Source organism: Pungitius pungitius, chromosome 4 (genome assembly GCF_949316345.1).
Source record: "Pungitius pungitius chromosome 4, fPunPun2.1, whole genome shotgun sequence".
NCBI classification, from domain to species: domain Eukaryota; kingdom Metazoa; phylum Chordata; class Actinopteri; order Perciformes; family Gasterosteidae; genus Pungitius; species Pungitius pungitius.
The window spans coordinates 2,937,365-2,959,936 of NC_084903.1; the positions used below are offsets into that span (position 1 = coordinate 2,937,365).

Here is a 22,572-nt window from a genome sequence, read left to right on the forward strand (position 1 = left end):
TTGGTTCAAAATCATTTCAAAATAATGATTGAATGGATAATCTCTGATCAGTGTGAGGACGTCTCTCGGACTGTGACCAGATGGGTGAAGGAGGCAAAGCTGGACTACATTCCACCTCCGACGGCACTGTTTGGACTGTTTTTGAGGCTGCTGCTGAAGACCTGGATGAGCTAACTGACACTGTGGCAGTTTTTGTGAGGACATGTATGTGTAGACTAATACGTCATGCACATACAACCCCCAACAATTCCCCCCTTTATTTAAAGTAAATGTATTAGTGTAGTCTATAGGATCAGCATAGTTCATATACTTTTATTAGGTTTTTGCTAACCAAATGTATTTTTATTTTACATTTGTGTTTATTTACCAACTGGCAGATGAATGGATTGGGAGGTGCAACAGCCCCATGAAAGGGTCATAGATAAAGTAGCCTTATTTCACATTGTTTTGGTTGTCTTGTTGGTTTCATCAGTAGATAGTAGGAAACATCCGTCGCAATTTCCAACAGTCCAAGGTGACATCCTTAAAATATAAAAGTCAAAAAAATATATTCATTTACATTCATAGAATGTAACCCAGTGCGTGTTGCCATGTTTTGCTTCAAATAGTGTGACTCTAAATAATAAGTTGGTTTTCCAAACCCTTGCAAATTGATTTTGCTACGGATTAGATAATCAATTTAACAAAGTTGTTGCAGCTCCATAAAAATCCACTCGCTCTTATTTTGGAATATGCCTGGCGTGAAATTAAAGTATTACGACTGTGGGGCTCCTTACCAACTAAAAATAAATCATCAACAGGATTATTATGGACTTCAGGACAACTATTAAATGGAAACTGTAGTGACAAGTGAAGGCAACGTTTCCAGGACTGTGCACTAACTACACATTTTAAGTGGGCCCACAACACACCCAGGAGGGTCCTCCAAAGGACGTTCTGGTTTTGTAAGGCTTGATTATTGTGCCCATAGCTCCTGAAATGTAAACATATGTATTTTCGTTTTATTATGGTATAATATAACACATTCTTAACATGTATAGTGGTTGGACTACTGCCTTACCAACAGTAGCCATAACATCCTCTCGTCCTAATATGATGGGAGGGTATCTCCGGTTATTCGCAGACACGAGCGGTTTCTGGGCCTTCTCGCCGGCCTAAACATCCAAACTTTTGGAGTAAACTAGTCTGAACTTCGAGGACTTGTATCCCAGTTGGAAAGCCTCAGTGTTGAGCCCGCCGGTTACTTATGCAACTGAGCATCCTCCTTTAATACAGGGAGCCTCGTCTAAAGCTGCTTCCCACTGAAGAGCGGATTCAGAAAAGTAAACAAAGCCTGCTGCGTCTTGGATCATAACACCAGGTTAGATCTTAGGCGAGAGCTGTCTCTGAGAGACGTTGGCCCTGCATCCCTCTCCAAATCCGTCTTTAAATCCCCCTCAATTTGTGCCAATCCGGTGATGCTTCTTCTCTCACGGCATTGGGAAAGGAAATCTTTGCATCTTCACAGGATGCATCCGCTCAATTTAAAAAAAACAGGAAAATCGGTTATTCAGTTAACTGCTGGCTGAAGTTTGGGCAAAAAAACACATCAATAATGATTACGTCAAGAACTGTCATTACGTTTCACATGTGTGGTTTTTTTTAATCAATTTTGATTGTCACCAGAGGGATCAATCAGTGTTGAGAGCATGAAATGGACCACTAAATGGCTGAAATCATCTTTTGAAGAAAATGTGTTGTTTACTTTCATTTTTTTTTTTCTTCAGACAACTAAAGTCCTATTCGGGGGGGGGGGGGGGGAGAGAGTGTACTTGTATATCTCTTTAAGTTGTGTGACCACTACAAGACATTTTACAATACATGTCATTGTTTCCCCATCCACACACTGATGACAGGAGTTAACACACACACACACACACACACTGCCACCTGCCCATCAGTATGTATTATTCACACACACGAGTCACAGTGACGGGAGGAGCACCTTGTCTTATCATCTTATACTCTGAACCTCTTCCATTTTCACACTTTTATTTTTCAGGGAAAGCTGAGGGGAAAGCGCATTTTGACAGATGACTGACTGGATGCTTTTTCTTAGCAGGTTGAACCTAGTCAATGCTCTATGATTGATAAAGGTCAATTTACTTTATGTTGAGCTGATTTGAGCCATTTACAGACAGCCCTCATAGACCTCTATTGGACTTCATCAGGTGTTTCTGGTCCTTTTTATTTATACAAAGTCAAAAGCAAAGTGATATTAATACTCTGGCCTATGCAACCCAAACCCCAAACCATCACTGTTCAACAAAGACATGAAGGGAAAAAAACAGTTTCTATTTTATTTGGATTATTAGAATCACAAGTTAAAGAAAAAAAACAAATAACAATTCACACGACAGTTTCCCTTTTGTGTACGTTAGAGAAACAACATTGTACCCAAGTTTTTCATTGCTGGTATATATGGACCTAGTCCACTGATCATTTCAATACTGTGAATGAATGAATGAAACCTTGATTGATGGAATAAAAACAGCAGGTCTGAGACATGGACATGGACTTTGTTCTTGAATAATACGTTGTTTATGCCATTCAATTGTACGTAGGACTACAAACTGCTGAGATGAGGTGTAAAACAGTAAAAAGCACAATTTCAGAACAGCACATTTAAGCTGAATTGTGTAAAGAGCAAAAATACATTCAAATCCAACCATGTGTGAATCGTATACCATTCAACTTTGCATTTACAAAATTTAATTTAATTCATCTTTACTCAATAATGTGCAACTGAGGTGAACTAATAAAAAAAGGTGTGGTTTTTAAAATGCTATCTGCTGCCCAGAACCCTATTTATTCGATTCACTGAGGACCTTTCACAGAAGGAAAAGCCGAGGTGAAAAAATGACCAAATGAATGAATGTGAATTATGACTCACTGTCACAGTGACCTTATTGCCTATTGCAAAGTAATATATACTGGTTACACAAAGGTCACAACATGTCACAACATGTGTTTTTAAGTTAGCTGAAGTGCAATACATTAAATCATATTATAACTGACATTTAACAACTTGTACTTACAAACCTATTGTAGTGACATTAAGGGCTGAAGGGGAGGATTCAATTATGTTTTAATGTAAAGGATGGTAACAACACATCTTTTTAAATATTCAGAGCAATAACGTAGCGGCCGATGAGGTCACAGATATGCTTCAATATCACGTAAGGCGCCTTCAAGCAGGAAGATCATCACCACCATCGCGTCTCTCATTGAAACATCGGCGTCAAGTAGCTTAGCGTGAACACTCAGGGGGGGGAAATACTAGACTGGACTACCACACACACGTTGCTATGGCAACTGGGGGTGGTCAACCCCAAAGTTTACAACCTTGTAAACCTGATAAGAGCCAGTAGCTGTTGCGGGCGGACGTGCACTCCCTGTCTGTCGGTGCTAGTGTGCAGAACTTTTTTTTTTTTTTTTAATTTCAGACTTGCAAACACTTCCTCATTTCAGCTCAGAGTAAATTATGGATTTGTACCTAATTTAAAATGATTTTACACACAATTAGACTTTAAAAAAAGTGATATATATAACTCTATATTGGCTAACAATTATTATCATTTATTATTATTTTTTTTTAAACCATCGCGCTGCGAGTGCAATATTTCAGTTTCAAGTCACAACTGGCACTTTGATCGAGCTCTCCGTGTCCCGGGTCACGACTGCATACTTGCTTTGAGTTCCTCGAGGATGTCGGCGCCGCTGCTCCACGCGACCACTTTGGCACTCGGGGGAGCGCCGTCTCCCCGTTTGGCCAGCAGTTTCTCCAGGGCGAAGCCCCTCCGGGGCATCGCGACGTCGCGATCCCCGAGGCAGGCGGCGGGACAGAGGTCGTTCCCGCCGTCGCCCGCGTACAGCACTCGCCGGTACTCCACGCCGGCGGCGCGCTGCTCCGACAGGTACCGCTGCAGGACTTTCCTCTTGCAGAGGTTGACGGGGCAGCGCTCGCAGTCGTGAGAGTGATGGCAACGCACCTCCATGTACCCGAGCTCGTTGAACTCGGCCGGGTTGGTGAAGACCCGGTCGACCGCCGTCTGGAGTCCAGACGCCTGGAGGATCCAGTCTATGAACAGGGCGTTGGAGTCGGAGATGACGATGCAGTCGATGGCGCTCTTGTGATCCGATATGAACGTCAGCAGGTCGGTCATGCCAGCGGTGAAGGGGATGGTCTCCATCACGCTGCGGATCCTCTCGGGGCTGACCTTCTGGTCTCCTGCGTGGAAGAGTAAAAAGTGATCAGAGGGCCGGATAGTGGGTGGGTCAGTGGTACCATTAAAAAAAACTACAGAAGAGGTAATGAATACTCACCTATGTAGTTCATCACTCTCCCCATGAACTCAGTCCAGTGGCCTTTTCTGTAGGAATTCTTCACAGAGTCAGGAAGGCTGTTGCTTGGAAGGCATCTGGGAAGAGAGAAAACAAGCAGATCTGCTTAGAATTAAATAATGGCTAATTGAATTTAACCGCTGGTTATTTCATGTGCAATTGCTGTTAAGTTATTCATTTTTACGGGATTGAAAGTATGCCAACTTGTTTGCAGTTAATCTATTTTTAAAGTGTAATAGTATAGGTTTACCTAATCACCCAAGTGTCACTGTTGTCATCCACCACAGTGTCGTCGAAGTCGAACACCATCAGAGTCTTCATGTTCAAGCTGGAAAAATACGTCACTGTTTCGAGAGAGAGAGAGAGAGAGAGAGAGGGAGAGAGACACAAAGTACAAGACGTGTCGCAGTTACTATAAATATCCGATGAATATCTGCACGTTTCTAATCATTTGGTTGCAGCTGCGCTCACCGTGACTGAGCACAAAACACTACAAGTTCAAAAAAAAAAAACTCCACAAATCGCTCTTTCTCTCGCGCATTCACTCCGACACCATAGTTCAGTGTGAGGTTTTTATATAAATAATTTCCATTTAGCTTTATACGTTCGCTCTGTTGCGAACGGCAGATGTTCGGAGGTCTGGTGTAAACGGCCTAGCAGCCCGGCTAATCCTTCCAGGGAACCTCCGCTGTAACCATTCTGATCAGGCTCAGTGGAAATAACAATCACAACTACACATTTCTGCAGCTGACTAAATGCCTTCCATTTAACAAGACATAAAGCGCATTAATCGTAAAACCGACCTTAGGCTGTTGTGACATGGGTCCACCGCTCTTCCTCCTCGTCCTGTGTTTTTGAAGATTTGCCTTTATCGTGAGCTCTTTACCGCCACCTAACGGTTCTTCTTCTTCTTCTTCTTCTTTAGGGTTTATCGGCAGCTTGCATCATTTTATGTTGCACTACCGCCATCTTCCGGATTAATTTCTCTGCTACATCATATCCTTATTTCATATTCTTTTCACCAGACCTGTTCTTACTAAAAAATTTAAAATAGTTTCTCTACATTGTTCATTCTCCCCACTCTCTAGTACTTCCTTCACTCCTGTCCCTTTTACTCCAGCCTTTCCTAACTCTTCCATCATCTTTTTCCTATGTACTTCATACTGTTTACAATTCATTAACACATGCTCTATTGTTTCTGCAACCGGACAAAAAACACAAAAACCCGTTGGGTGCTTCCTTATAATATGAAGTGTGCTGTTCAAATTACTGTGCCCTATCCTTAACCTGCTCATAACAATTTCTTCTCTTCTATTTCCTCCCCTTTTCTTCACAATCCCAATTTTATTTTGAATAGTGTACAAATGTCTTCCTTTATTTTCCCTATCCCACTGCTGTTGCCAATTTCTAATGGTTTCTTTCCATATTACACTCTTTCCCTCAGATTTTGACAGCTTAATATTTGCCTCAATACACTCTTTTTTAACAGCTTGTTTGGCTAACTTGTCGACTCTCTCATTTCCCACAACGGCAATATGAGCAGGAATCCAAGCCATTTGAATTTCGTAACTTTTTCCTTTTATTCTAGTATAGATTGTCAATATAGCATACAATAAATCCTGATGGCTCTTAGACACACCAGTCATGAGACTGTATAAAGCTGACATTGAATCACTGCCAATTAAAGCTTTTTTTATTTTGTTTTCCTCAATCCATTCTAGTGCCATCAATATAGCATATAACTCAACTGCATACACACTCAGGTCATTTGTGGTTCGTCTACTTATCTCATCTCTTTGATTCAAAATGTAAACTGCAGATCCGGTCTTTCCCGTTCCTGGATCCTTTGATCCATCTGTATAGATCTGAACATATTCTTTATATTTAACCTCTAAATGTCTATAACATTCCGCTACCAAATCAATATTCTTCCTTTCTTTTTTTGCCCGATTTAATTTAAAATCAACCGTCATTGTTTCTAACTTCCATACCAGAGTGTCAGGCCATATTACAGTTGAGCAGAATTCCTTTTCAAATACTCCCAATTCTCTAGCTGCTTGATCCCCTATCCACCCAAAACTGAGCTGTTGTACTCTCTCCCTTTCCCAATTATCTTGTAATATTCTTTTAGTTGGATGACTATCCCCATGTCCTTTTAGATTAACCCAATAATTTACCATCAATTGTTTTCGTCTCATGCTCAATGGCATTTCTCCCGCTTCCACCTGTAGAGCACACACTGGCGATGTCTTAACTGCTCCTAAACATAATCTCAATGCTTTTGCCTGTATTACATCAAGCCTCCTAAGTAACGTTTTGGTCGCTGATCCATACACCATACTTCCATAATCCATTCTTGGTCTTATTAACCTCACATATATGTATTTCAATGAGTTATAATCTGCTCCCCATTCTGTTCCTGTTAAACATCTCATTATATTTATTACTTTCTTACACTTATCTTCTATATTTTTAATATGCTCTTTCCATGTTAACCTTGTGTCAAATTGTACTCCTAAAAAACAGAATGTTTTACCTCTCTCTAAATTACTTCCATATAGTTTAACATTTATATTTTCCTTGATTTTCTTCCTTGTAAAAAACATCACTTTAGTTTTCTCTACAGAAAATTTAACACCCCACTTTGTTCCCCACTTTTCAACCTGTTGGACCCCTTCTTGTATCTTTTTAACTATATGTTCGATATTTCTTCCTTTTCTCCATATTGCCCCGTCATCCGCGAATAGCGATCTTCCCATATCCATTGGTATGTCTACATATATATATCATTAATCATTATTGAAAACAATGTGGGACTTACAACACTCCCCTGAGGTGTTCCGTTCTCTACACCCTGCTCCCTTGACAAGTCTTCCCCTACTTTAACCTGGATTGTTCTTCCTTCCAGGAAATCCTTAATCCAGTTCAGAAGATTTCCTCTAATTCCCATATTATATAATTTAATCATTAATCCCTCTCTCCATAACATATCATATGCTTTTTCTACGTCAAAAAATACTGCTACTGTTGTCTCTTTGTTTACTTGTGCTTTTCTTATGTTGTCTTCTAAACACAGTATTGCATCCATAGTATTTCTACCTTTTCTAAACCCACTTTGACATTCAGCCATCATACCCCTTTTTTCCATAATATACATTAGCCTCTCATTTATCATTCTTTCCATTAATTTACAACTATGCGAAGTCAGGGCAATAGGCCTATAGCTTGCTGGTTTACTAGCGTCCTTCCCAGGTTTCCTTATCGGAACTATAATTGCCTCCTTCCAGCTCTTTGGTAATTTACCTTTCTCCCACACTTTGTTATACAGCATCAACAATTTTTCTTTCCCCTTTTCACTTAAACATTTCAACATGCTATAGCAAATGTCATCTTTTCCTGGCGCCGTCTTCCCAGCTTTGGCCATTGCCCGATTTAGTTCTCCCATATTAAATAATACATTTAGCTCATCCTCTACTTTTCCCATCTCTGCAAGTGCCTCTGCATTTTCAGATTTAGTTTTTTCTCTGCCTCTCTTCTCTTCCTCAGACATATTATCAGAGCTGTGCACCTCAGCAAATGTATTTGCTAATATTTCAGCTTTTTCTTTATTCGTCACTGCAATTTCATTTCCACTATTTAAAACTGGATAATTCCATTCTCTTCTTTCACCACCCATCTTCTTTATCATTGTCCACACCTCTCCAATCTGAGTTGTACTCCCAATTGTACTACAATACTTCCTCCAATGCGTTCTTTTTGCATGTCTAATTGTTTTCCTTACTATTGCCTGAGCATACTCATATTGAATCATATGCATAAAATGATGTGTTCTTTTCATTACTTTAAATGCTTTATTTCTATTTCTAACTGCTTCTTTACATTCCTCATTCCACCATGGTACTATTTTCCTCTTCACATTACCTTTACTTTTTGGAATTGTTTCCATTGCTGCCCTTATTATACCTTCTTTAATTTTACTTTCCAGTGTCTCTATATCATCATTATATTCAATCTGGTTCAGGTACCTGTCACTTTCCTGCTGGAATTTTTCCCAATTAGCCTTCTCAAAAACCCATCTTCCTCCTCTATTTCCTACACTTTGAGATACTGCCATATTAAGTTCACACAGTACTGGATAGTGATCACTACCTATTGTTCCTTCTTTATACACACTCCATTTACATATCGCTGCTATCCTACTAGATACCATTGTTAGATCCAGTGCAGATTCCTTCCCAGTCTTAACCTCTATCCTCGTTTTACTTCCATCATTTAAACACACTAAGTTTTTCTCATCCAATAGTTCTTCGATTACTTGTCCATTACTGTCCATTTTCTCACTACCCCACAATGTATTATGTGCATTGAAATCCCCACACCATACAATATTATTATTATCTTGTCCCTCTATTTCCACTAATTTGATTAATTCTAACTTCCTACATGGATTGTAATAATTTATAATTATCATTTTTTCCCTTTCCCCCCACGTTTCTACTACTACATACTCTTGCTCCTTACCTATACCTAACACTCTATACGGCATCCCTTGCCTTATAAATGTTATACATCCCCCTCCACCACCATTTTCCCTATCTTGTCTAACTGATATGTATCCATATATTATAAACTCCAAATTTGGCTTTAACCAGGATTCCTGGACACATATTACATCTGGTTTTTCTTTTCTACTCCCAACAAATTGCTTAAACTCCTGCCCATTCGCGATCAAGCTTCTTGCATTCCACTGTAGGATTAACATTACTAAAATGATTAGCCCACCCATGCTGTCTCTTGACTCGACTGTACACTAAGTTCATCCCTAACTTCTTCCCACTTTAATCCTGCCATATCTAAATGGTGTATTGCTGCTTTAACAATAATCTGAATTCTTTCCGTTTTAGACCTAACTTCAGCCGTAGCATTTATCACCCCTGCTATGAATGTCACTATTTTCTTCTTCTCTTCCCATTTCTCCTTCTTTTCTTGATGATCTTCTCGTACTACCCTTTTTTCAGCTCCTTCGCTCTGATTATTCTTTTCCTTTTCCACTCTTTTAGCAGCTTCAGCATATGAGACGTTTACCTGTGTTTTTATCTGTTGTACTTTAACTTCCTTCTTCATCACTTCACACCCCCAAAAGGCCACACTATGATCCCCTCCACAATTACAACACTTTGGTCTTACGTCTCCACACTTTCCATATTCATGATCCCCAGTGCATCTAGCACACCTTCTCTTTCCTTTACAGACATGAGCCATGTGCCCAAATTCTTGACAGTTATAGCATCTCAATGGTTTAGGCACATACACCCTTATGGTGTACCTCAAAAATCCATAGTATACCTCTTTTGGTACCTCCTTTGTTTCAAAGTCAATCCACACAGACTGGGTTTCCGTTTTTTCCACCCCCCTTGTCATTCTTACTGCACTTTTTACTGATCTATTCTTCAATTTCAGATTCTCTACAAACTCTTTCATATTCACAGTAAGTAAGATTCCATATATCACTCCCTTACTTCCTCCACTTCTTTTCTCCCCCACTCTTACTACTTTTTCTATTTTTACTTTTCCTATACACTTCATCTTCTTTGCTTTTTCCATTTGCTCTTCATTATTACATCCTACAAGTAGATTTCCATCTCCCAGAATCCTTGCATACTTCACCTCTCCTACTTTTTCCCTTATTATCTTAGTTAGCTTAAGCGGGTCCATTTTTTTAACTCCTTCTCCCTCAAGTCGCACCACTACATTAAGCATTCCTGCTTTAGGGGCTTTCCTTTTATCTTCTTCGCTTTCCGTCCCATTAGAACTAGCACAATCTTTTTTCTTCTTTCTTTTACGACTAACCTCCTTTTCCCTACGCACTTTCCCTACCTCCTCCCAATCACTTTCCCTCCTCCCATCACTTCCATTTTCCTCCATTCCACTATACTCCATACTATCCTCCTCCTGTCTCCCCTGATGCAGCTCCATTTAAGTTTTTATTTATTTATTTATTTATTTTTAATTCAATCAAGAGGCTGCGGGTGTGAGATAGTACCGCTACCGGACCTATACAGGCCGTCGGCCGATACTATCCCACCCGACTTCCTACTCGATTTAACTCACCCACACCGTACACGTATACACTTTGTGTTCCAGCCAGCAAATAGCTGCTTCCTTCCTCTCGCTGTTTTTCCGCCTCAAACACAGCCCAAACCGTAAACTCGCCGCTTGCAACTTCTCGCTTCCGCTTCCAACCAAACTTTTCCACCGCCACCGCCTTTTCCACCTAACGGTTAAATCGCACAAAGTCTTTCATAGTAACCACTGTCACGATCATTATCAAAGAACAGTCGTTCCTTTGTCACATTAAACATATACTTTACGTTGCATGTTTAATGAGCGTTAGGGATTTTTTTAATAAATACTTACGGTAATATTATTGCCTAAACTATTGCAGTTTTCAGTGCATTAATTGACCACTCCTCCTCCGGCCACTCGGGGGCAGCAACACTCAAACACGTCACTCGCACAAAACCTAACGCGAGAAGAAGAAAAGCTGTCAGCGCATTTACTGGTTGCGTAGAGCGAAGAATCACAGTCTGCTGTGTTTGTGGCTTTTTCTCGACCTTAACGATAAATACGTGTCACGGCATCGCGACCAACATGTTCAGGGGCTTCGGGACGTGGCTGGGTCTGGAGAACCAGACGCGCAGCGGGACGTCGGGCGACACGGACGACCTGCGTGCGGTGGAGCAGGAAGAAAAGGTGGTGGAAGCACAAAACGAGGTAAACAAACAGCGGCCAGCTGACGGCGGCGGAGACCCGGAGGCAGACCGAGACATCTCCGAGCACGGCCAAGGACTTGGTGGTGAGAAAGAAGCTGCTTTTTGTTTGCGAGAAAGGGAAAAGAAACTAGCTAAGCTAAGTGATTAGCTGAATGCTTCTGAGAGACTGCAGGATTTGGTGCTATGCTAACAACAACATTGTTACTCTGTTGTTGTTGTTGCGATGCCTATTGGCAATAGTCCCACAATCTAATGATCATGATGACTATTATTATGATGATGATGATGATGATTGTTATTGTGGTGGTGATAATAATGATGATGATGATGATAATGATGATAATTAACTCACCCAAGCTGTCTTCTCTTCTCCAAAGATTACATCTTCAGCTTTGCGTCCAGTGCCACCAAGAAGATCTCCGAGTCGGTGGTGGAGACTGCTCAGAACATCAAGAAGACGGTTGAAGAGGGCAAAATCGATGGCATCATCGACAAGGCAAGTTGCTCATGTCACCCTGTTAGACAAGTTTGGCACCACGTGGGAGAAAACTCTGTATTTGAGCAGGACAACATTCCATTAGACATGGTTCCTCCTGCCCCTTACTCTTCTGTAATGTGTGTGTGTTTGTGTGGGGGCTTAGACTTTCCTTGGAGACTTTCAGAAGGAACAACAGAAGTTCGTCCAAGAGAAGAAGGCCAAAAAATCTGGTAAGGTCTGACTCGAAGGAATGTTCTTTACAATATTAGACTCTGTAACACGACATCAAGAGTAAACCTCTCTGACAACCCAGCCTGTGATGTGGTCACTCGCTTTACACGCCCTGTTTTTGTGTGTGAGACACTGCTTCTAGAAGCAGTGGGAGGGAAGGGAACCTCAATCTTTCACACAGTTGGCCCTGTGTCTTAAGTCTTCCATGTTTGTGCCCAGATGCCGCCGTGCCTCCTTGGGTCGGCTACAACGAGGAGGAGACCATCATGCAGCAGATCCTCGCTCTGTCAGCTGTAAGCAAGAGACATTGTGTCACATCTGTGACGTTAACGCTCTTTATACCCTGATATTTACACCTTTGTTCAAACCCACCTCTCCGGGCCGCTGATTGCAGGACAAGAGAAATTTCTTGCGCGACCCTCCTGCTGGTGTCCAGTTCCACTTCGACATGGAGCAGATGTATCCTCTGGCTGCAGTGATGCTGGAGGAGGACCAGCTCCTCAACCGCATGCGATTCGACCTGGTTCCCAAACAGTCAGTACTCTCCCAGCGCGCGTGTGTGTGTGTGTATGTGACCCTCGGGGTTGACGTCCAAACGCTGATGTGACGTGTGGTGTGTTCGGCAGCGTGAAGGAAGAGGTTTTCTGGAGGAATTATTTCTACCGGGTGTCTCTGGTGAAGCAGTCGGCTCAGCTCACCGCGCTGGCGGCCCAGCAGCATCAGAAGGACGGCGAGGACAGAGGGGCCGGTGTCTCGCCTGATGACGTCATCTTCACAGGTCGGACCGACCTCCACATTTCTCTCTATTTGCATGAACTACACATAGGGTTGGGTACCAAAAAACAGTGCCCTATTGGTGCCTGAGCCGATTGACATCGTAGTGTAAAAAAACTTCAATTTCAATAATATTTACACTTCCGGTTCTTACAGAGGGACACACTGTAAGTGTAAACTGTTGTTAACAGTTAATATATTGGTCATAGTTTGAAGTTAAGAAGTCTGAAGCTGTTGTTTGAAGCCGAATGTTTTGTATTTATTCATATTTACAGTATGCTTTAAACAGTATATCGTGTTCAATTTGAAGAAAAAAATAGAAATTGCCTTGTCAATAACAAAAAAGCCTTTCTTTAATGTCGGCAATTGTCGTTTTGTGGCACCGGTATTGTTTTGACATCCCTAACTGCACACCCCTGACGCACAGCACCGAGCTTTGAATGGCTGCTGCACACAGAATGAACTTCATCAGGCAGAAGCAAAAAAAGTACTTTTGACATCTAGCAAACTCTTATGCAAAATATATCAGACGATAAATAAGATCACCAGATACCCTAAATGAATGTATCACACCTTTGTATCACATATTAGCCCCAGAGAGCGCAACAGAGAAAGGATCCTTCTGTCCGCAGGGACATAATGAGCTCCATAACCTGTTACGTTACAACACATTCAAATAAGTGCGAGACAATAAAAAGTGCCTGAAGAAGCAGACGGCCCCTCCCCTTCCAGTGGGGAGGGCGAATGATCTGCCTGGAACTTAGCCTGGAAAGTTTGTGAGCATTGTGTGGTTCTCCGTGCAGACAGCGTGAGACCAAAAACGCCCCCGGTTTCCATCAGCGACACAGCGAAGGTAAGAGCACTGAAATACACAAAAGCTTCCCAACAGTCATTCCAAAAATCCCCAAAGACGAGTGCAGTCCCTTTTTCCCGTCCCGTCCGTCTCCGTGACGCTCAGCCGCCGCGGGAGGAGGCCGAGGAGGAGATGTCCACGAGTCCCGGCGTGTCCGAGTTCGTGAGCGACGCCTTCGACTCGACGGGCATCGACCAGGAGGACCTGAGGAAAGAGATGGAGCAGCTGGTGCTGGACAAGAAGGACAGCGTCCCCTCTCCAGAGGGTCAGCTTCTCGTTCTTTGGCCCTCGACGCGCTGCTCGGCCTTTATGTAGCCTCACTACAAGCGTGGAGTAAACGACCCTGCTTTCCCCCCCCCCCACTCAGACGAGACGGCGGACTGGGAGAAGGAGCTGCAGCAGGAGCTCCAGGAGTACGAGGTGGTGACCGAGGAGGACCACAAGGACGACCAGTGGGACCAAGAGATCGAGAAGATGCTGCAGGCCGACGACAGCTAGGCCCATCCGGCACGGAGCGGCGGAACCGCGACCCGATGGCGCAAAGGGGGGAGGGAGGGAGGGGCTTCCAAACTCTCTGTGACCCCACTGTGATCACTCATTTCGTAAAGCGGCCACGGTGTAGATCCGATAAGGGTTCATCCGGGCGGATCAGATGAAGTAACGACACTTGCTCGCTCCTTCCTACTTTTATCTACTCGCTTTCCCCTCTTTCTTTCTGAAGGGAGAACATGCTGCTAGAGGGCGCTCCTGTACAAGTATAGTACATTTTATAATGGAAGGTTGTTTGTTTGCAATGACATAAAATGATGGTGTATTTCTGCTTCCACTGCTGCTTTCTGGTGCGCTGTACAGTAAACTGTCCTGTAGTTCTAGTAAAGTCAAATCTAAAGTTAAATTTCTGTAAATAAAGCGGATTCAAACACAATACCGATTTTGCATCACAAACCTTTGTTTGTGTCTGTTTTTTCTTTTGTTTCTGTGCCTGAAATATTTACTGTTGAACCTGTCATCCTTAAAAAACATATTTACCTGTCTTTACGGGCAACATACAGTACATCATATCATCATACATCATGTCATCGTACATCAACCTGTCCTCCAGTGATCCAGCCTGGGTCCACTGGGTCCAGTGGGTCTCCAGCACCAGGGTGTCGGTGCAGACTCCCGACAGAGCAGTGAGGTGGACGATCAGCTCATGGCGGCGGGGTGGGGGCTCGTCTCCTCCTTCCACCTGGGCAGTGGTATTTTTCAGACTTTCTACTCCTTACATTTTAAAAATTGCCTCGTTACTCCCATTTCATTTCGGCTCGTTTTTTACTTTAAGTAGTTTTGAAACCGGTACTTTTACACTTTTACTTAAGTAAAAGTAGCACATAAATTGTACTTTTCTATAACATGTTTTGAAACGGCTTATTTGATGAAAATTGTACTTTCTTGTTACTTGTTCTTCTGAGTTTGTATCTCTATGTGGAAATGCACTTATTGTAAGTCGCTTTGGATAAAAGCGTCAGCTAAATGACATGTAATGTAATGTAAAAAGCTTGAGTTGATACTTCAACAAAAGTATTTTTAAACTCTAGTACAGGGTTATTCAATTACAAATTCAGTTGGGCCAGATTTTCAAATCGAGAAAGGTTAGTCAATCATGCACCAACCGCCAAGACAATTTCCATGTATGTCTAACATATTATGGCAATAAACGTTTCCTGATTCCAAGTGGCGAAGCAGCTCGTGATGACAAATTTTAAAACCAACACAAAATGTATTGAAAAACATTTATTCATTTTTTTCTCTTTTGACTTTGGTCAGTTTGCACAGCCAAAAGGTGCATAGACAACAAAAGAGCTAACTGAACAGAATCTGAGGTAGCTCCTACTTTTTCCACTTACAAAAGAAAAGAAACTGACCTAAGCACCTCTTGCCTGGGCCTACTGTGAGATGTACACTCACCGGCCACTTTATTAGGTACCCCATGCTAGTAACGGGTTGGACCCCCTTTTGCCTTCAGAACTGCCTCAATTCTTCGTGGCATAGATTCAACAAGGTGCTGGAAGCATTCCTCAGGGAGTTTGGTCCATATTGACATGATGGCATCACACAGTTGCCGCAGATTTGTCGGCTGCACATCCTTGATGCGAATCTCCCGTTCCACCACATCCCAAAGATGCTCTATTGGATTGAGATCTGGTGATTGTGGAGGCCATTTGAGTACAGCGAACTCATTGTCATGTTCAAGAAACCAGTCTGAGATGATTCCAGCTTTATGACATGGCGCATTATCCTGCTGAAAGTAGCCATCAGAAGTTGGGTACATTGTGGTCATAAAGGGATGGACATGGTCAGCAACAATACTCAGGTAGGCTGTGGCGTTGCAACGATGCTCAATTGGTACCAAGGGGCCCAAAGAGTGCCAAGAAAATATTCCCCACACCATGACACCACCACCACCAGCCTGAACCGTTGATACAAGGCAGGATGGATCCATGCTTTCATGTTGTAGACGCCAAATTCTGACCCTACCATCCGAATGTCGCAGCAGAAATCGAGACTCATCAGACCAGGCAACGTTTTTCCAATCTTCTATTGTCCAATTTCGATGAGCTTGTGCAAATTGTAGCCTCAGTTTCCTGTTCTTAGCTGAAAGGAGTGGCACCCGGTGTGGTCTTCTGCTGCTGTAGCCCATCTGCCTCAAAGTTCGACGTACTGTGCGTTCAGAGATGCTCTTATGCCCACCTTGGTTGTAACGGGTGGTTATTTGAGTCACTGTTGCCCTTCTATCAGCTCGAACCAGTCTGGCCATTCTCCTCTGACCTCTGGCATCAACAAGGCATTTCCGCCCACAGAACTGCCGCTCACTGGATGTTTTTTCTTTTTCGGACCATTCTCTGTAAACCCTAGAGATGGTTGTGCGTGAAAATCCCAGTAGATTAGCAGTTTCTGAAATACTCAGACCAGCCCTTCTGGCACCAACAATCATGCCACGTTCAAAGTCACTCAAATCACCTTTCTTCCCCATACTGATGCTCGGTTTGAACTGCAGGAGATTGTCTTGACAATGTCTACATGCCTAAATGCACTGAGTTGCCGCCATGTGATTGGCTGCTTAGAAATTAAGTGTTAACGAGCAGTTGGACAGGTGTACCTAATAAAGTGGCCGGTGAGTGTATGTCACAATTTGTGTTTTTATTTGTATTCTTTCCTTTTCACTTTTCCTTCTAGCTGCAGTATGTCTGTCAGTCAAGAGGTGTTTTGACAATGCAGGAGATAACGCTCTGACCATATCCCTATCTGACACAGTACTCCTTTGCACAGGATGGTACAGGGGGGGACACCTGGGCATCTTGGACAATAGGCGTTTGAGACCAGAACCAGCTCAAACTAGTCTTCAAGGACGCGAGGAGATTGTAAAAAAGCGCCAGAGTTGGACAACAGGCAGACTCTTGGATGGATCACTTTGCGATACGTAAGTAGTCTCCAGGTATCTTTTTCTCTTCTAAGTAAATGTTAACTTTTCAACTTTCAACTCTTCTCATCAACCAACTCGGGGGGATTGAAAATTCCAACACTACCGAGGCTACATATCTGACCTATCTGATCACAAAGTGCATAAAACAAAACATCTTGCTCATATTTGACCCATGCGGGAACATCTCAAAGTGCATACAAATAAAAAGTGCACAGTATTCACAACTATAACTACACAAGGTGTACTACTGCACATTGAGGGAACATTTTTTAAATCACCACCATGTGTGATCATGCATGCCTTTGTTACACATCCCACATTATATTGATGTAGGTAGGCTACATTTACCCTGCTGACTTAGTGGGAGAAGTGACATTTTTTGTTTCGAACGGGAGCAGTGACTTTAGGCTCGTAAAGTTGTCAATGCAATCCGGAGGCATTGATGGAGAGTGCGGTCAGTCAGGGAGCAACAAGAGTTGACTCACATGTGTACGTTGATCCAAACATACTGAGGATGACGACCGCTACTTTCTTAATGTTTAGGGAACTGATGCACGTTGACATCTGTCCAAACCATTGCAGGCCCGTCAGTGCGGAGCTCCTGTGCCATGGTTACAGATGACTTCATGTCAATAAGTCAATAAGAATTTCCCCTCGTCAATGGAAGGGACCACTTCCTTTGCCCGGGCGGACACGTCCCCTTCTATTTGCAACAGTGAACGGGTCTCTGGCAGAAACGGCCACCTCTGAGGGCAGAACAAGTCCAGCAAATCAGTTGCGAAAAGGTCCAGTTCAACTTGGAATGCGCGCATCCGTCCCACAAGGTCGATGACTCTGCCTTGTGGTCCCAAATTGAGATCATTCAGGTGTTTGAACATGTCGCTCAGAAAGCAGGCATCAGCCATGAAGTTGTCGTCCAGAATGCGACTCAAGTGCGTTTCTGCCTTTCTTTTGCTTCCTGCTGCGGCGGAGGAGGAAAGTTATGATGTCCTCTCTGAGACCACAGCAACGCTCCAGTGCTTTGCCTTTGGACAGCCACCTCACGTCATTATGCCAAAGCAGGTCTTGGTGCTCAGCAGACATTTCTGACAGCAGAATGCGGAATAAGCGGTGTTGGAGGCTTGATGTGGAGGTCTCCTAACAGCGTTTCATGCACATCTGCAGCAAGAATTTCAACTCTCCGACTGTTGGAAGTATCTGACAGGGGTTTTTTTATAGCAGATGCCACGCTCGTTTTCATGCTATCGTCATTTATCACCTCATCCACGATGGCCCAGCATACAGGTTTGGTCACCTGTTCCGGCTGTAACAGACCATCATCTGATATACTTTTTACCCTAGATACACATCTCTCCACCTGGCACTTCAAGTCTTTTTTTTTATCTCTCTCTCTCGCTCTGTCTCTCTGCTCTGGGGCTGTGGTTGGAACACCATGTCATGTTAGTTCCTCTGTTAGTTCCCTTTTTTTCTGTGTCTTTATTTGTATGTCTGCAGCCATATAACATGCACTATCCTTTCAATTCATCAAGACCTTTATGGTGATGCTGCCCAACTTGGGGAGGGGAAGACGGATGCTGAGGAGGATGGAGACGTTTAGCATGTCATTCTTCACACTTTTTAAGTCTATCTTAACGTACATCTTTGTAACTTCTCCTCCCACTTCTACGTAGGCATGACAATTTACTTTGAATACCCAAAGAAGAAATGAATGCAGTTTGGTATTGTTTAAAGAAGTATAGACAGGAACGCATATTGGGAAAGAACAGGGGCAGCAGTGTGAAGCCTGAAGGTACCACAGCGCAGACTCCACATCTGATGAGTAAGAAATGTACCACATCTACTGTGACTTCTCACTGGTAAGATGACTGTATGAAAGACATTTAGTTTGAACCTGAATCACAAATAGTCAAAAGTGTGAGGAATTGCCACTTTGTGGCTGAGAGTCAGATCAAGAGATTGAAACCACTCATGCCTCGTGTGAATATAAGCCTCCATGGATCTCTTCAAGTAAACAGGAGGCTTTCTGCCAGAAGATGAGGTGAAGGATACGGTTAGGCTGGGATCCCTCCTTCAGCAACATTTGGTCAAACCAAAGAAAAGATCATTTTTCTATTTGTGGTATGTTGGCCTGCTTTTATATTGTCTGACCATCGTATTAGCTAAAGTACATGAAGGGATATGGTTATCACTGCATTCTGTACATTTCTATTAAAGATAACCAACCATGAAATAAACCCAGGGCTCTCCTGTATTAACTATACAGTAAATCTTGAGCTTTAATTTCATTCTTGAATGAAATTAAAGAAAAATGAGATTGTCTAGAGACTCTTGCTTGAATATTACCCGACAGGGGTATCAATCTTCTCATCTAACTCATGGTAGGACCGTAAATGAGCACATCTCCCTATACGTCGAACCAGTCTGTATCCATTCATTGTCTTCATTTTGGAGACATTGTTTAACAGGTGAGGTACATACCCAAATATAGCTCGACAACAGCAGTATTATATTTTCCTCAATGCAAACAGACAGTTTAAAAGAGTCACTGGGAAAAGACGGGGTCGGGGTCAGAAGGCTGGATGAGTTATCGGGACAGGGCTGAAGAAGCAGGGTTTACTATGTGTGTTTGTGAGGTGGAGCCGAGGGCAGAAAGGGGAAGCCGGTCGAGAGAGTGACTAAGTACGTGAGGAATGGCGGTGGTGGTGGGGGGGGGGGGGGGGGGGGGCCTGCATGTTTTCATAGTAGAAAGTCTGTAATCATGAAGCAAACAAAAAAAGAGAAGAACACATTGCTGTGCCATTGCCAAGCAGACAGCCAGGTCATGTCTCTACACGCTCCATACGTCTCGGTGCTGGAGGGGAGGAAACAGATGGTCCGCTGTCTGTGGAGTCAACTCGGCCCCCCCCACGCAGTTGGGGTGCTAAAATGAATCGGGGAATAAATGCTGTTTTGCAACTGGTCAATCGATACGAGGATCGATACTCAATATGCTGATGCGTGCTGCGCTTTCAGTCTTCTCCTCGTGATTTAAAGTGTGTGCGTCAGCACATGATGGGAAGAAACAGACCCGCTGAATGAGTAATTCTCCGCGCGGCTCAGCGGGTCGCCTCTTTGTTGTGTCTCTCTCTCCCACACACACTCGCAGTCCCCGTCACAGTCACCAGCTGGCCTCTAGCAGGTCACACAAGTTGTTGTCACCATGGTGACAAAGCCGGGCAGATGAGGACCCATGTGTGTTTAGTTTAGTGCTTGTGCGTGAGGATGGTTTAACAATCTTTCAATAATGCATAATGGTAGTCCTGTGTGTGTGTGTGTGTTGCCAACGTTACCTTGAGATATCCGCGCCCGCATTTCAAACAAAGAGATAATCCTGTTGGGACTAACCCATTATTGAGTGTGTCTTTCATGTGGTGTGGTCACACTTATTGTTATTGTCTCATTCACCACTAAAATGGATCACTCTCCATCGCCTGTCAGTGTGCATACAGGAAAGAATATTCATAAACGCTGAAAGCTACAGAAAAAGGTTAAAAGGTGTCAGACGAAGAGGGATTTGGGCCGAAACGTCCGCGGTTGGAGGGGGGAGGGGGGAAAAACGAGAGACCGGGCGAGGAGTTGAAGAGTTGAGGAGACGAGCTGCAGGGATGCTCAGAACGCCTACCGCTCTCACCTCGACCTCAATTACAAAATTTGGTTTCCGGCAGCTTCTTTGCAGAGAGAACAAACTGTCCTCATACGATGGAGAAAAGACAGCATGTTACATAAGAGAGACAAAAGATCTTTGCAAAATGTCCCTTAGCTTTAGAAGTTTGCCATGAAAGGTGTTTGCTGGCGGCAAAACCAACACGCTGATATTAGACAACAACTTCCTGTTGTACTGTACAAGCACCATTTTGGCTTTTGTTCTCAGATCAAAGGTTGCGCGTGGTGGCGTGGCAGTGTTACTAAATAGGCTAAGTATTTGTCCTAATGTTTTCCTATGTCTGACTTCTAGCAGTGCAGAATGATATATCCATATTGACAACCTATTTACTGACAAGTGAAATGGAAGGACCGAAAGTAGAACCTGCAGACACTGCAAAGAACAGGTGAAGAGCTGATTTAAACCCCTGTAAAGCTGTGGCTTTGATGCTGGCCTCATAGCCTTTATGACCGCACTGTCATAAAGTCCTAAACTATTGTTGGTGAATTTTAAAGGGTGCTAAATACGAGATTGGGACCATCTCAACTGCCTCTCTCTACGGCTCTCTACGTGGCGACTGCAGAGCTGTTGGCTCGCAGCTAAAAGCGCTAACAGTGTTTTCCTGAAGCAGAACAGGGGGGGGGGGGGTGCGGGGGTGCTGATAGGCTTCTGCAGCAACGCCGTTGTTTTTGCTGTAATCAGCTATAGGCTTCATGTGAGGGCAGAGCGGAATTGCTGTAAATGCTGTATGAGATTGGCTGCTGTGTCCAGCTAAATCTCTACTTAGCAATAAGTAATTGGCTGGCACATTAATGCCTTAACTTCCATATGTAGCAACCTTACCACAAAGGGAGGCCTGTGAGCGCCTAGCATTGTAAAAAGCATTTCATATCATACAAAAATGTCCTCTGTTAAGAATAAAAATGAAACATTATTGGTCTAGAGAGAACACATTGCTGGCTGGAGAGAATGTGGGTCAAGGTCAGCTTTGAGATATGGAAGCAGGGTGATATTTAGAGACCTTGTATGTAACGTGTGTTGGAGTCAGGGTTTTGTCCTTACAGGTGTTAATACCTTTGTCAGTTCGGAGGTGTCCCTTCACAGTGCAGGCCATCTGCGCTCAAATAAACTCACACTCCGAGGCAAAAACCTTCTATAAATGTTTGTTCCATGAAGCATTTTCTGGGTATGATCCTTTGGGTAACCAAAATGACAGGATATTAGACCAGCTATAGGACTGAATCAGAAAGTGCTGTGCTTCATTTCCTGTTGGGAAGCCTGCCCATATTTGGAGCTTTTTGACAGGAGGCTGCACACCTTATGGGCCAGTGTATACAAGCTGGGACACTGTTCTTGCAGACCAGCCTGCTCCCACATGCTTTGCTGCACCTTGCCCTGTTAACGGCAGGCCTAATAGCTCATCTATTAAGGAAGGGAAGTCACCCACAATGTCTGATGTCTGATGATGATAAGATCACTAACTTGTGCTGTGGTTTTTTTCTCCCCTTTTTTTTTTACTGTCATCTTCTTCTTTGTGTGTGTGTGTGTGATAGAGAAAGACAGCAAGCACATCAGTCAACGTTGAGACATGGGGCCCTTTATTAGCCAAGCCCACACAATTCAACTGAAAAGCCCTGCTCCAGACAGACGCGCACACACACACACACACACACACACACACACATTCTCTTAACCACTCACGTAGACGGTTGAAAAGAGGAGCCAGGTGCTGAATGTAGCCAACCACACCCCCATCCCCCCTCTCCCACCCCCTCTCTTCCCATACTTTACCTCCTTTATAAGAGTCTCTTAGAGTGAAATCTAATCGTTTTGGGATTTTAGTGGGAAATGTGGTTAAAATTGTCGGTCAAGTACGGACAATGACATTGAGGTTGCCCTGGGTTTAAACATTAATCTGCTTTTAAGTAGCTG

The 22,572-nt window shown here is 43.3% G+C and overlaps 2 protein-coding genes across 3 annotated transcripts; one reads left to right on the top strand and one right to left on the bottom strand.

Annotated features, from left to right (window-relative positions):
* Window positions 1-2,320: 2,320 nt before the first annotated feature.
* On the bottom strand, window positions 2,321-5,272 carry phospho2 (phosphatase, orphan 2). Of its 2 annotated transcripts, none has more exons than XM_037448856.2 (4): window positions 5,187-5,272; window positions 4,634-4,727; window positions 4,366-4,460; window positions 2,321-4,270 (listed from the first exon to the last, which is right to left on the bottom strand). In XM_037448856.2, exons 2-4 carry the CDS (start codon window positions 4,702-4,704, stop codon window positions 3,714-3,716), a joined length of 723 nt encoding a protein of 240 aa, XP_037304753.2. In that variant the 5' UTR covers window positions 4,705-4,727; window positions 5,187-5,272; the 3' UTR covers window positions 2,321-3,713. The 2 variants fall into 2 exon arrangements, with proteins under 2 accessions (XP_037304753.2, XP_037304764.2); XM_037448867.2 differs by having other exon boundaries at window positions 4,366-4,485; window positions 5,187-5,218.
* A 5,628-nt stretch (window positions 5,273-10,900) lies between these two features.
* Window positions 10,901-14,419, top strand: syap1 (synapse associated protein 1). Its single transcript, XM_037448840.2, has 9 exons — window positions 10,901-11,239; window positions 11,534-11,652; window positions 11,798-11,864; window positions 12,085-12,158; window positions 12,260-12,399; window positions 12,492-12,643; window positions 13,443-13,492; window positions 13,598-13,757; window positions 13,860-14,419. The coding sequence occupies exons 1-9, from the start codon at window positions 11,035-11,037 to the stop codon at window positions 13,988-13,990; spliced, it is 1,098 nt and encodes a 365-aa protein (XP_037304737.2). The 5' UTR covers window positions 10,901-11,034; the 3' UTR covers window positions 13,991-14,419.
* Window positions 14,420-22,572: the final 8,153 nt, after the last annotated feature.

Bases quoted from the DNA above. Each gene is read 5' to 3' on its own strand.
- phospho2 (XM_037448856.2), bottom strand. From the start codon at position 4,704: ATGAAGACTCTGATGGTGTTCGACTTCGACGACACTGTGGTGGATGAC. The intron at 4,461-4,633 runs GTAAACCTATAC...CTCTCTTCCCAG, and splicing joins AGTGACACTTGGGTGATTAG to ATGCCTTCCAAGCAACAGCC. The intron at 4,271-4,365 runs GTGAGTATTCAT...TCTTCCACGCAG, and splicing joins GAGAGTGATGAACTACATAG to GAGACCAGAAGGTCAGCCCC.
- syap1 (XM_037448840.2), top strand. From the start codon at position 11,035: ATGTTCAGGGGCTTCGGGACGTGGCTGGGTCTGGAGAACCAGACGCGC. The intron at 11,240-11,533 runs GTGAGAAAGAAG...TCTTCTCCAAAG, and splicing joins GCACGGCCAAGGACTTGGTG to ATTACATCTTCAGCTTTGCG. The intron at 11,865-12,084 runs GTAAGGTCTGAC...GTTTGTGCCCAG, and splicing joins GAAGAAGGCCAAAAAATCTG to ATGCCGCCGTGCCTCCTTGG.